Source organism: Rhizopus delemar, genomic scaffold, assembly GCF_000149305.1.
Source record: "Rhizopus delemar RA 99-880 supercont3.4 genomic scaffold, whole genome shotgun sequence".
NCBI lineage: Eukaryota > Fungi > Mucoromycota > Mucoromycetes > Mucorales > Rhizopodaceae > Rhizopus > Rhizopus delemar.
The window spans coordinates 1,507,490-1,521,525 of NW_027137830.1; the positions used below are offsets into that span (position 1 = coordinate 1,507,490).

At 36.2% G+C, this 14,036-nt stretch overlaps 5 protein-coding genes across 5 annotated transcripts in view; 2 read left to right on the forward strand and 3 right to left on the reverse strand.

Moving 5' to 3' along the window:
* RO3G_06053 (uncharacterized protein) overlaps positions 1–451 on the reverse strand; it is a gene marked incomplete at both ends in the record, with an annotated part of 3,294 nt that extends 2,843 nt beyond the window's left edge. Inside the window, one exon of the mRNA XM_067660643.1 lies at positions 367–451. Coding sequence (XP_067516744.1) covers positions 367–451 — 85 coding nt within the window. The remainder of the gene's footprint in view (positions 1–366) is intronic.
* Positions 452–2,340: 1,889 nt separating this feature from the next.
* RO3G_06054 (uncharacterized protein) lies at positions 2,341–2,738 on the reverse strand (the record flags this gene model as incomplete). Its single annotated transcript, XM_067660644.1, has 3 exons — positions 2,341–2,386; positions 2,476–2,573; positions 2,730–2,738. The coding sequence occupies 3 exons, from the start codon at positions 2,736–2,738 to the stop codon at positions 2,341–2,343; spliced, it is 153 nt and encodes a 50-aa protein (XP_067516745.1).
* A 527-nt stretch (positions 2,739–3,265) lies between these two features.
* RO3G_06055 (uncharacterized protein) lies at positions 3,266–4,694 on the forward strand (the record flags this gene model as incomplete). Its single annotated transcript, XM_067660645.1, has 3 exons — positions 3,266–3,360; positions 3,409–3,906; positions 3,959–4,694. The coding sequence occupies 3 exons, from the start codon at positions 3,266–3,268 to the stop codon at positions 4,692–4,694; spliced, it is 1,329 nt and encodes a 442-aa protein (XP_067516746.1).
* Positions 4,695–8,476: 3,782 nt separating this feature from the next.
* RO3G_06056 (uncharacterized protein) lies at positions 8,477–9,413 on the forward strand (the record flags this gene model as incomplete). Its single annotated transcript, XM_067660646.1, has 5 exons — positions 8,477–8,501; positions 8,560–8,608; positions 8,657–8,702; positions 8,776–8,888; positions 8,936–9,413. The coding sequence occupies 5 exons, from the start codon at positions 8,477–8,479 to the stop codon at positions 9,411–9,413; spliced, it is 711 nt and encodes a 236-aa protein (XP_067516747.1).
* A 1,764-nt stretch (positions 9,414–11,177) lies between these two features.
* RO3G_06057 (uncharacterized protein) lies at positions 11,178–12,320 on the reverse strand (the record flags this gene model as incomplete). The annotated part of the gene is made up of 1 exon (XM_067660647.1): positions 11,178–12,320. The coding sequence occupies one exon, from the start codon at positions 12,318–12,320 to the stop codon at positions 11,178–11,180; it is 1,143 nt and encodes a 380-aa protein (XP_067516748.1).
* Positions 12,321–14,036: the final 1,716 nt, after the last annotated feature.

A 14,036-nucleotide genomic window follows, 5' to 3' on the forward strand; every position in this document is an offset into this window, starting at 1 on the left:
TTTTATATAGCATTTATCACAATAAAATAGGCTACCTACATCAAGACCTAGTAGCTTGCTAGTCGCGTTTGCTAGGAGAAATACCAATTTAATATTGTTGAGCGTAATTCTTATTTTATGAATGGACGCATTATCCAAAAGAAGAGCAATTTTTTCAATTCTGTCTTCCAAAGGCAACATTTAACTTTTTCACGTATGTTGTCATCCAAGCATTAGTAGAATAATGGTATTTAACTTCATGTTTTTTTCCAGTTGCAGTCATGGATAACAAATTAGCTCTTGCTTTAAAACATTTGGGGCTCTTGTGTTGCCCTTTATAAGTCTCATCCGAGTTACAGAGAAATCCAACTGTCAGACGAGTTTTACTTTTTTTTAGGTCACCAAGCGACTCGGAACATATGGTTCTTCTTGGTGGTTGCTGGTAATATAAGCCTGTTTCATCAAAGTTCATGATATCTACAGGACCATATGGCCCAAGAAGTTCTTTTATCTTCCTCAATTCGTTCTGAATGTTTTCAGAAGTCAAGTTGAGGATAGCGTGTTGTTGTTAGACTTTTACCATTTTTGACAACATTAATATTACTATATAACGTTTCAGCATTGTTGAGAATGTTTAAAATAGTCTGTTGGGCAAGTGGTTGATCTAAATTGAATTTCTTCATAGCCCATTCACCTAATTCTGTTTGATTAAGCCGGCCAGTAGCATTTTGATCCAAAAGCTCAATTTTTTGAGAAAGAAAGATGTACACGTTTATTATAAGACATTTTTTTATAGATAGAATTTATTATATCATATATTTCCCTTTATACAAACATACAATAGAATGCAGAAGAATATAATGGTATAAAATCAACTACAATGAAGAAGATGTAAAAGGATAATTGACAAAATGGAGAGTATGTTGGATGTATAGATTCGGTGTGCAAATAGTCAAAACAATTTGTATTAAAAAAGACTTTAATGCTAGGTTACAAGCAGCGTTGCAGTTATCAATAAGATTGCCAAAAGTTAAGTAATAACGGCATTTTCGCAAATACCTATGTGAAATTAACTAGCCACTTTTACGTTGTTATCGCATGTTATTAGACAAGGATCCATTTTGGTTGACCGAGATTGGATTACCAAAGAAAAGGTTGAAGACGCACTGGATGAATCTATCTGAGAAACCAAACATTTTTAATATGTTGAAAGCTCTTTGAGGTGAATGCGACCGTAGACTTTTGTTTGATCTGATATCACTCTTAAACTTTCTTATATCGATTTTGATGTAGGGACACTTTTTATAATCAGTTGACAGGCAAATCCATGGTCGTACATGAGCCTATTATGCATGAAACCTGTTTGTAAACAATAGTTGGCTTTTACCAAGTATCTTTGATGCTTGTAGAGGCTTTACAGTCAGGATCTCTTGGTGAAATCGGATACCGATAGCTGAGACTGATAGGGCCGCCTGAATTTGGCAAGAGGACCAAGCATGTTCATTGCCTTGATTTTTTTTAAAAGAGAAAAGTGCCTACTGATAGTATCATTATAAACAACCAGTACTAGATACTTACAATTAGGGTGATTGATGATCAAATTTGAAATTCAAAGGGCAATCTGTCGATGCCGGTGCTATTTTTGTGAGGAATTCTTGAACCATCTAGGTTGTCATCAAGTAAACTATTGCTGACTATATATTTGACATTGAATTGGGATTATAGTGACTGATAGTTTCAGCAGATTAAAGTGTAAAACAAAAGTTCGAAACTGCCTAAAGTTTCGCTTTAATATCTAGATGCTCCACGCCCGTTCCTGGATGAACAATCTTAGTGACATTTCGCTTGAAATTCCTTGATCCAGCTATTCGTTAGAGATACTCGGATACTTTTCCATTGGTCTCTATCCAATGCTATCGAAAGATATTACTTAGTTGACTTTGGAGTTATTTGGTCTTTTATTCCTTCAGATATATCTATTTCCGCAAAATTTTAAATGAACTTTTTTAGCCTTTTTTTTTTTTTAGAAGGTTCCATTTCTCTTGAGGGTGCTATATTCAAATAGCTTATAGCGTATTAGTCAACTTGTTCATTGAGCTTATGTATATATGCTCGGCTTTGTTTCGATTTGTATTTGCTCTCCAGAGGTATTTCTCAGCTGAAGAGATTTTTTTTGGTGAAGTTTATAACTTTTGTTCCTATCTACAAATTGATGTGTATTTACCAACAAATTCAATATAATGATTTTATTCAAGTATATAAGCTAAGTTTAGGTTCTTTTCGTTTTGTCGCGCTCTTCCTTGTCTTGGTGTCATATATGAATCCTTAAGGGCTGATCTAGCAAAAGAATGGCAACTTTTTTTATTCTTTGAATGCTTGTAATTTGTGAGCACAGGATGTAATCATTCTAAGTCAACAGTGTAGCAACGTTTCAAATTAATTCATTTTCAAAATGAAATCAACGTTGATTTCCGATTTATATAAGCAATTACATACATTCTATCAATGCATTCATTTGTTGAACCACTGACAATAGTTCTTTGAGTAGCCTCTCGTCTCGGGACGAGGTGGCTGTCAGTCCAATCTGGAAAGGGCTATCAAAGTGAATAGCTTGAGATGCTTTATGCTAAGCGCATTTTGTATTTTTGTGACAAGTCATTATTTAGCATATTTGCATCCCTTTTTATTCATGTATACTGATTGATTTAATAAATATTAAAATTTTCATCTATAAAAAACCATGTGCTCACAATCCACATTCTTTTCAAAAAGTCTCTTTTCGATTCGTTCGATGGTCTGATTCATGCCATATCTAGCTTGAACTCGATGTCTTTCTCAAATGATGAACTGCCATCACAGACTCTACAACTCTTGGTTGGTTACTTCAAAACCCTTACTAGTGTTCATTCACTTAGCTTCCTTCTTATGCCCTTTCTCTCTTCATTTTTACCCTTTTTTTTAATCCTACCCGAACGAAATGATGTCTGCAAGATACCATGCGTCCATTGCGGTCTTGTAAAATATAAATAGTGTTTAATAGGATATGTCCCCTCTTTCAAAGCCAAATCGACACTATTTCTTGTATATTTAATTTCGATGCATTCAATTCATAATGAAGGCTTCATAACATAAGCAGCAAAGAGTTTCCTTACTATTATCAATCTTTGTATCTATGCAAGGATTCCTTTTTCTCAAAATATAACATTGTAATGTCCGAAAACGAATTATAACCTATAAATGCAAGTAACGCGTTGGCATTTTTTTTTCCATTTATTTTAAATTCAAGATGGCTGATATACTTGGTCATTTAGATGGACTTAATTACAAGCAATTTGTCTTGTACTTTTCTTGTATTGTCTATGGCTTTGAACAATACCTCAAGTAAACGAGATCATGTGTAAAAAAGCAAAAGTTAACGTTTTATTACAGCTACCGTCAATACCGTCGTTATTTGATGCGTGATCGTCCCAAGGAATTAGCCGATATTGTTACTGAAGCTGATTTCAAAAAGGCACAGGCTTACAATTTGGACAAATCTCGTTTTGGATTTATTGAAGGCGCTTACAAACAACTCGAAACGTTGTTGATGCTTCAGTACGATGGGCTTCCTTTCATCTGGGATCTCTCTGGCAGTATTCTTTCCAAGATCAGTGGCTATGGTACTGATTACGAAATTCTTCATTCACTTGTTTTTCTTGCTCTCTTTACTCTCATTTCAACCGTGACCTCGATTCCTTTCAATCTCTATTCGACCTTTGTGGTTGAACAGCGACACGGATTTAATAACCAAACATTAGGTCTCTTTTTTGCTGATATTCTTAAATCTCAATTGGTTTTGGCCTTGATCATGTTCCCATTCATGTCTGCCTTTTTATGGATCATCAAAGCAACAGGCGATAAATTTTACTTTTATGTTTGGGTTATTGTGTAAGTGAAAAGGGGAGGGAGGGGATAAAGTGAGGCTAACATGCAATCATAGAATTGTATTTCAATTGTTTATCATCACCATCTATCCAACCTTCATCCAACCTTTATTCAACAAATTGACTCCTATGGAAGAAGGTGAATTAAGAACTCGTATTGAAGAATTGGCTGCTCGCATCAGTTTTCCTTTAAAGAAACTTTACGTCATTGACGGATCCAAGCGTTCAAGTCATTCGAATGCCTATTTCTATGGATTTGGCAAAAATAAGCATATTGTACTTTACGACACATTGATTGAACACTCTGATAATGACGAGATCTGTGCAGTCTTGGCACACGAGTTGGGCCACTGGAAGATGGGTCATACATTAAAGTTGCTTGTTGTCAACCAGATTCATCTACTCACCATCTTTTGGTTATTCTCTCTCTTTATTCATAACAAGCAACTCTATGATCACTTTGGATTTGATACGATGCCAACCTTGATTGGATTCATGCTTTTCCAGTTTATCTATTCACCTGTGGAGAGCGTGATTGGATTTTTGCAACATGTCTATCAACGAAAGAATGAATATGAAGCAGATGCTTATGCTCTCAAATTAGGTTATGCATCTACATTACGTAGTGCGTTGATCAAGTTGAGCATTAAAAACTTGGGTGGATTTAATGTGGATCCATTGTATTCTGCTTGGAATCATTCCCATCCTAGTCTTGTAGAAAGATTGAATGCACTTGGCGTAAAGCCTACTTCTGATAAACCTATTACAGTTGAAGATAAGAAAGAATTGTAAATCATTATGAATAAAGCTTATGTTTTGATTCAATAGAGTTTAGTGATGATAATAAAGTTTGATCGATGAAAACAGGAGAGTTTAATAATAATAAAAAAAAAAGCGGGAAACGAAAAGACTAAAATGACCTCAATCTTTATTCCGCGCAAATTACTTTTTCGTTTAAACACCGTCGTTCCAACGCCAGGAATTCCTTAAACAACCATCAGTTGCAGTGATCACACCTCGATGAGTGCTTTTGATTTATCAATTACCTTATTCACATATACATGCTTTTACTGATAACAATATTTAAAATGTTGTCCACTTCATTTATCAACATTTTTCAATGCTTTTTTGTTCAAAGAAGCACTCCTAAATATGCTAATGAACCTTTGGTCAATATCCCAGTTTGCAGACAAGATGGAATTTGACTCCTAATATCCCAAGACTGCTATTCATCATGCCAGTTGGTTCAAACATCAGGCTCATGTTAATAAGAAACAGGCTACTACTGTTTTCTATATGTCCAAAGAGGCATTGAAAGCTTATTTATTGTCAAAAGAGACGCGTTACTTCATATGTGAGCACCGTAAAACAAAAGCGGTAAAAAAGAAGCCAACATGTCAGTATCAGAAGGCTTACCTTCTGGTGAACCACCTGAATCAAATAAAGTAATTACTTAAAAAAAGGAGAGCAACAAAGAAGCCCTCCATTAAGTCTTTTAAGTTGTTAAAAAATTGTGGCAATGCAGTATATGGTTGTTTAAAGAGATTCTATTTTGTGCCCTTGAGAGACTTACCTCGAAACATTGCTCGATGTATTAAAGTCATGGAACAAGTAATGGAGAACACCAATGTTATTAATACACAAGGGATTTCACTTGACACTGTCGATGAAGCGGCTCTTCACCATACCATGGTTGGAATTGATTTGAATCACTCGAAGTCCCTTAAAGGCCAATCAAATGAGATCAAATTTATTATCAAGTCAGTAAGCGATTTCTTTTGTTCTTTGTGGTCACCTCACAACGAGGTGATGGTATTATGGTACGTTGAACTCAAATGAGTACGGTAGGGTCTACATGGTTGTAGTCTAACGCGATCCTTTATTTACCCAGGGACTTCACAACTTGGTTAAATAAGCAAAAAATGCCTGATTCTGCTTCTACACGACCATACCTCGTGTTCTACACAGACTTTTGCGAAATAAGTAATGGAGAAATAAGCCCGTCAAAACGCCGAAATAATCCGTTGATCTTGTTTGTGTAAGCGTCTTGGAAACATGTAAACGACAACTACACATGAAGCTAAAGATAGTAAGATTGCCTAGAGAAGCTGTGACCTTTGGCGTTTTTGTTTATGATATAAAAAAAAAGGCGGGTTAAGCGAGGAAACTGGAAGGGTTTCATACAACAGCCAGGTTCGTTTTCCTGAGTTTTACTTAGGAAAAGCATTGATGTTCTTTATTAACATTTAGGTCTTTGTTATGAGATTTTCGTTGTTTCATTTAGTGACGGAGACTATCCGTATGAGCGTGTCTCTGTCGGGTCGTTGCTTACGTCGCATACCAGTTATAAATGCGCAGAAAGGACATTGAAGGATCTGATCCAAATAAAAGTGAAGTACTAAGATACAGTATTTATTTTGATGATATTAAATAGTCGTGTAGGAATCGATGCGCATGTCTTTGCCAACAGAAAGTACAGCAGACGAGTTCACCCTAGTCAACAAAGATTACTTGTTGCCAACTGTCTCGTACAGCTCAATTGCACGATATAACAAATAAAACTTTTTGTCGTGATAAGCTTTTATAGTCTTCAGTGTATATTATGATGTTGAATTGCTTATTTCTCAAAGATTGAACCACTTCAACAAAGTGATGTTGATAAACTTGAAAAAGAGTTTTTTCATTAGTCGAAACCAAAAAAAGAAAGGCTGATGCTGATGACAAGAAGAAACCTTTGAAGAAGGGCACTGAATCCTATCATAATGCAAATTTGTCCAAGCTGTCATGGATGCACTTGATAAGCATGGTAAGAAGGGATTTTACATTGTCATGGTCAATTGTAAGATCCATCTTACTGCTTTTGTAGTAGACGCGATCAACAGCAGAAGATAGAAATCATCATTTATGCCTCCGCATCTCCCTTTTCTTAACCCAATTGAAGATTTGCGAAAGTTTGAGAGAGAGAACCCAGTGCGTCCACTACTCGCACTTTTGGCTGCTGTCTAGATGAAAAGGGGTTACTTCAACATCCCAATCCATTACGTCATTTCCTTGACCATCTTTGTAATAAAATCGAGTGTTCATATTTATAGCTTTATTTGAACAAACTTTGGAATAAAAAAAAAACACTGCCTTTTGGACAAGCAGACACCGTCTTTTGGAAAAGCGAAAATGCCTTTTGGGTTTGAAAGCCCGCCCGTTAAATTGTGCTATTAGTCACCCTATTTTTTTTTTATTTTTTTTTTGTGGTAAAGTGAATGGATCTTTTTTTATTTCATAAACAAACACATTCTATTCGTACCTCAGCCTAGAATTAATTTCTATTCTTATTTTTTATTGTTGTAAGCGGAGTCAAAGATAAGCTGCATAGTTTGAGAAAAAAGGGGAAAGATGTCAAAGAAGGTTGAATGAAATAGCCAGATTCATGGAAAATAAAAAAGAAGGAAAAGAGAAGAGAAAAAGATCTGAAAAGGAGTCGTCTCCTTTTTAATACAACATTTCAAGAAATATGACTTTAATAGACACATGTAAAATCTGGATTTCAAAAGTAAATACGGGATTGATTTCCGTGTAAACCGAAGGATTGGTTATTGTTTTTGTGTATGTGTCATATTTGAAATATACGCCACATTTTTAATACCAATTGAATTGAAAAAAGTATGAATGGTAGTCTAGGTTACATAAATAGTCTATCAATAAAAGGGTTACTACCATTGCCCTCCCTTTTTTTTTTCGTATTGAATGATGAAATGAATTCTTTTGTCACTGATTTTCCACATGTCGTGTACAAATATAGAAAGTGAGACAAACATCAAAGTGAAGAAGAGTAAAGAATAAAATAAAACATGGAAAGATGTGAGTGATGGGATTACTATAAAAAGTAAGCAAAAAATAAACTTTTTATATTTCAAACTATCAACCAAATTGGTTCATGTGGGGAAATAGGGACAAAAAAAAAAAAAAAAGCGCACAAACACTAAGTTGTTCAAAAAAGGAAATTCAGTGCTCTCCTTATTCTTGTTTATTCATCATTGATTCACTGATTCAATATGATTTCAAAGAAAGGGGGATGAGACGATCATTTGTACAACTAGAATATAATTGACAGGGTCTTTATTACTTTTCTTTCTTTCCTCCCTAAGTCCCCCCAATTGTCCCCCATTATGTCTAGTGGTTTTTTTTTTTCTCCTTGATTATTTCCCAGATAAGTAAAATATATAAAGAACTTTTTTTTTTTTGAATCAATCCCAATGCAAATAAAAACTCGCTTTAAATCCACACACTCTTTGTTTCTTTTCTATTTTTTTTTTATCTTTTCTCTCTCTCTCTTTTTTTTTTCTCTCCTTTTTTTTTATTTTCATTCCCTGAAAATAATCTGAAATTAATTTTTTTTTTCTTATTGTTATACACGCATATTCAACCAGATATAAAAGCTTAAAAATAAAAAGTATATAAATATAGTTGCTTCTTATTATTATCTTTTTTACTATTAATAAAGAACAACTAATATGGAAATACTTGAGATCATAAACACTCAATCAACTCATATCGGAAAAAAACCTCATTCATGTACTATGCCTGGTTGTTCAAAATCATTTGGTAAGAAGAAAAATAAATAAATGATTTTGAGTTTATTTGCTTAAAAGAAACTCTGCAGGACGTCGCTCTGACTTGGTAAGGCATATCAGAATCCATACAAATGAAAGGTAACTCCGATTGATTTTTTTTTTCATGTGTTTAACCTTCCTTTTCAGACCACATGTATGTCTTGAACTTGGCTGTGGAAAAAGATTTACTCAGGTAATTGTCTCGATCAACAAGTAATTCTTTTTTTTTTCTTCTTCTTCTTTTTGTTCTAACAAGATTCAATTAGGTTTCTGCACTTAAAGTTCATTCTCGCACTCATACAGGCGAAAGACCTCATCAATGTGAATATGAAGAATGTGGGAAAACATTTGGTGACAGTAGTTCATTAGCTAGGCACAGGTTAGTATAGAAAGAGACAGGAGTGCTCGATGGCTAATGGTTCATAGACGTCTTCATACGGGCAAAAGGCCTTACAAGTGTTCTATTGATGGATGCAGTAAACATTTTGCTCACAAGTCAGTGATGAGACAGCATCAGAGACAATCGCATGGACCTCAGCCAAAGAAAGTATCTTTGCAGTGGATATCATGGAATGAGATGGTTGTCCCTGGAAGTCATCGCAAGAAAAATCATTCGAAATCACTAAAAGAGGATGAAGATAGGATCAACAAGACTTGTTCATCCCCTTCCTCTCAACAATGCTTACCTGGATCGCCCGTTCCTTCTGAACATAGTTCAACCGCGACAGAGGATGATATTATATCCAGTCCTCCTTGGTTTTCTACCAGCATGACGTTACCTATGCCAAACACGTTTGATGAACGCCACAAGTATCCAATGATATCATCACCTACTTTTGACAAACACTCTTTTTATCTTCACGGTATTCCCGTCAGCTTTCAATCTTACAACACCTTTTATTAACCATTCCATCCTTCATTTATAACAGTCACTCATTTTAAATACTTTTTCTCCACGTGGATTTATGTTGTCATTTATGTTGCTATGTTTATTGAAAATAAAAATAAGCTCTTTATGCATAAAATTAGTTTTAAAAGTGCAATGTAACCAGGGGCAACATCCTCTCTTGTCACACATACACCCATCGTGTTGCACAATACAGCGGGGGAGAGAACATCCTTTTGTACCCCCAACTATTCTAAAATTTATGGTTCAAAAAAGGAAATGAAAGTATTCATGAACCGTTGGCAACTCATCCCTACCGCTTCATCGATGGCATCCACCGTCTGATCACCCATCCTTTTCTCGGATAATTATTCATGACAGAAATCAAAGCAATCCATGTTATCACGTGTATTGACAAAAAAGATGTACTTAACTGCGCACCACACGTAATTATGCAAAGAATTCATTGATTGACATTACATATGATGTCTAACCTACTTTGTATGAAAAAAAGATTTTGCCTTGATACTCTCCCCCCCTCTCCTATTATTTACTATTAAAGTAACCAGAGTATTTCTTTATTCTATCCAGTGGACGAGTCATACTGAGTTCCAGTTTACTGGTTTCTATCTGCGTATTAAATCTATTTTATCGCGTTCTTTAATGACACGAAAAAAGGAGTATATAAAAAGATTCCAAGTTGTACGAGACTCCCTTCTACAGATCTACCTATTCATCTTTCCAACCATTACTTTTATTTTACGCGCATCCTATTGATTCTATCTCAACCAATGGCTCGTCTCTTTTTCAAAAAAAGGAAAAAAAAAAAAAAAAAAATACACGCGCATACACGCTATTCTCAAGTTTGATTTGCAGAATAAAAATACATTAGGCTACACTGAGGCAAAATAAAAATAGCCATCTTTTTTTTTTAATGCGATTCATCATTTCTTCCAATCAGAACAAGTTGTATACATTCAGCCTGTTTATAAAACACCAAAAACCACACGTCATGAAAATAGGGACAAAAAAAAAAAGGAGAAAGACAAGTGGCTATTATCCGAGAATTCTAATCACCCTGAATCATTTATTCCATATCGGATCTATTCTAAATTTGATATAAACTGTCTTCAGGGGCGGAGGTCCATCTCTGTTCCTTTTGTGCCCAACCATTCCCCCCTTTGCGATCTATGGCGGACTTTTTACTATCAAGAAGATGACTTCATATCATGCATTAGCGCACACCCCTTCTTCTCTCTCTCTCTCTCCTGAAGACACGTCTGAATTTAAAAATGAGAAACGAGAGCATGAAACTAGGGCAAACAATCCACTCTCTGCACCTCATCTCCTTTTGCCAGCATGGGTTGTTTATAGAATCCCGCCATTTTCTAAATTTAGTATTCAACATTTTAATTTAACTTGCATGCAGTAACGTTACCTCATCATCGTCCTCCCCGAATGGGAAAAAAAAAAAACAAAATGGGTTGCACCATGTCATTTTATTCTGTAAACAGCTTTTGATCAAAACATGCAAAAGTAGACTATTTTTTTTTTTCACCATAAAAAACAAACTCAGATTGTACCTGCCTTGTTGATACAAAGAACCAAGTGAGTGGATGATGTTGATAAATTAGAATTCATACAAAAATAAAGAGACCGCTTTTTATTTCTCCCTTTCTCTCTCCTCTCTCCTTTTTATAAAATCAAATTGAATACAAGTGCTTTTTTTATTCTATCAAAAAAAAAAAGGCAAAGGAGATCAAAAAGAGGAGTGCAATTGGTTTAGAAACAGGTGCCCATGTGAATACCAAAATAAGAGAGATGGTCCATGATGTTTGTAGAAGCCTCCACCGTGTCACTGCAGGCATTGCTTTCAAGATTAGAAGTACAGATTTGAACAGTCGAGGGATCTGCCTTGATCCATGATTCGACACCGACATGAAGGAAACCGAGAGATTTGGAAGGAACGTGAGGAACGACATCTCGGGTGTGAACACTACGGTGGATGGCGATACCCGTCGAATCCACCCACTGAGCAAACTTGGTGTTACCCACCCGAGGTTGACCAATCGTGTAGATCTCTACGTTTTTGGCATTGAACAGGCTAGGGTCACGGTCGTAGAGGTCTACACCCGCAATCAAGGCTTGAGCACCACCCAGCGAGTGACCGGTCACGACGACCTTGTAGTTCGGATTGGCCTTGATCTCGGCCTGAATCTTGGGATAATAGTTGTTGATCACTTCCTTGACCGAATTGTAAAAGCCAGCATGCACCATGGCACCAGACACCTTGGAGAAGGGGATCAAGTTGGCCGTCATGTCCACCACCGATTGCTGGTAAGAGGTCGTGCCACGGAAAACGAGAAAGAGGGTCTTTTGAGAAGCACTGGTGACCACAAAGCCATTCGTATCGGACACGGCTGATTTGAAGGTGGTGATGAGCTTGCCGTCCGAAATGTATTTTTTGCAAGGGATGCAGTTCCACTGTCGGCTGGCACTGACCGATCCGCAGTACGCGATCGATGCCACCCCGGCCAATTTCTTGAGCTCGGCAATCTCGGATGCGCTGGCCATCACGACCGAGTTGCTGTCCGATCGACGCTGGGCTCTGGTGATCGTCAGGTTGGGCAGGGCGGGCGGTTGAGGAGCATGGTCAGAGAAGTCAGACAGGCTACGCTTTTGACCGGACGATGGCACGCTTTTGGCCAGTCCGGTAGGGAGCGCAGGAGGGAACCCGGAAGGCAGACTGAGAGAAGGCAAGTGGCCTGAACCAAAGTCAGGCAGTTCTGTAGGGAGCCCTGGAGGAAGGCTGATGGTAGGTGTTCCTGGTTGACCGGCAACTGGGAAAGCGGATGAACCGATCATGATGGAAGAAGCCAGAAGACAGAAGCTGATGCCTTGACTGATGGAAATGAATGAGACCATGCTTGTGGAATGAACTGGAAGGTGAAGAGAGAAGAATAAAGGGAGGTGTCGAATGAATTGGGGAAAGAGGAAAGATACAGAAAGAAGGGTTTGCTATTTATATGGTTTCCTTGTTAAATTCTAATCGAGTAGCGATCCAAGTATTTAGCTGTACTACAACCCAAGTTGGTCATTTCTGCTTTTATCGTGATACAATCACATCACATTCATTATTCTTTACAAAATCAAATAAAACATGCATAAGGTTCTGTTATTCTTGGGGTAGGCTGCTTTGTATTCATATTTTGTGTGACTGAAACCGGATCAATAGTACAATGAAAAAAATTAATTTACTTCTTCTTATTGAAGGTAATCTCGGCTTCATGTGCGCGCATTTGATGTGAGAGGAATCGGATGTGGCCTTTTAAATACACTAAAACATGTTGTAAAGAAGGATAAATTTTGATTTCTAGTTGAACGTAATACGATGCCAGTGTACAATTTGATTCTACTTCAATCATGGATTGCAAAAGTGTATTGACATCCACAGATCAAGAAGGCATAAACAAGCTATATACTATTAGCTGCTCCAAGTTTTATATTCACGTAACAAGTCCATTGTAAGATGAACAGTAGATTTAATGGCAGACGGATGTTATTGTTTATTTACAAGAATAAAGTAGATGTGACATTCGCAATTACTTTACATTTTGAATAACTTTAAACGTGCGCTATTGATTCAATTTTGTTTGATATCACAAGTAGCTAGTGTTGCTCATTCATTTGATGCTCTTTACAACTTTTCATCTTGGACACTAGACACATTTTGTTCTTTCACCATTCATCTCTGAAATAGTCGCATATCATTTAAAACAGAGTCAAATAGCACACACATGGACTTTTGGGTCATGTTTATCATCTTGCCTATTTCTCAATGAAATTCACACCAAATATTTTTGCTTCGTTTCTAGGATACGGCTTGTTTATTTCAACCCCATCATCTCCTTGTGGCCCCCCCCCTTTTTTTTCAAGTTGAGTAAAAGCAAAATCATGCCAACATGTGTCCTTTTTATGTACTCTTTCGCTTGGTTCTGTCACTTTGTATGATTTGAGAGACGCACTGTCTTTCTTTGGACGATGCCATCCTCTTCATCTTTCCGTCTGCTGTTTCACTGTAAAAGGCTGTGTTTCTGTTTAGTAAAATCCTGAGTTTCAACAGATGCATATGAAATCAGTAAGCAGATTTTAGTCTCTAAAGATTCAATGGAGGGGATGATGAGTTAAAGCTTTGATATCAATTGTGGTATGAATTGAAGTTTCTGATGTATTGGATTTGTTTGTCTTTTAAAAGATTGCTTGATTTGAATGAATTGTTTACTTTTTCATAAATGAATATCTGTTATTAAATGTTGTACGATTATAATTTGTGTCACGTAATACATGTTGTCAATTGGAATAATAATAATTTCATCTTACAACTTATAGGATTGGCCTATCCTAATTAGTCTATTTTTTTTTTTTTTCTTTTTTGGGCCATCCAGAAAAGCATTGAGAGATCATCAGATGGTGGGAATGAAAGCTTTAAGGAGAGATTTAATCCTTTATTATTTTTCAAGCTAATGCTTGGCAAATGTATACAAGTATGCAACTTAAATTCAAACTTTAGTAAAAATACTTGAAACATCACATCTTGTTTCCAAAGCTTTGCTCTTTAGTTTTAATTCAAATGTTAACATG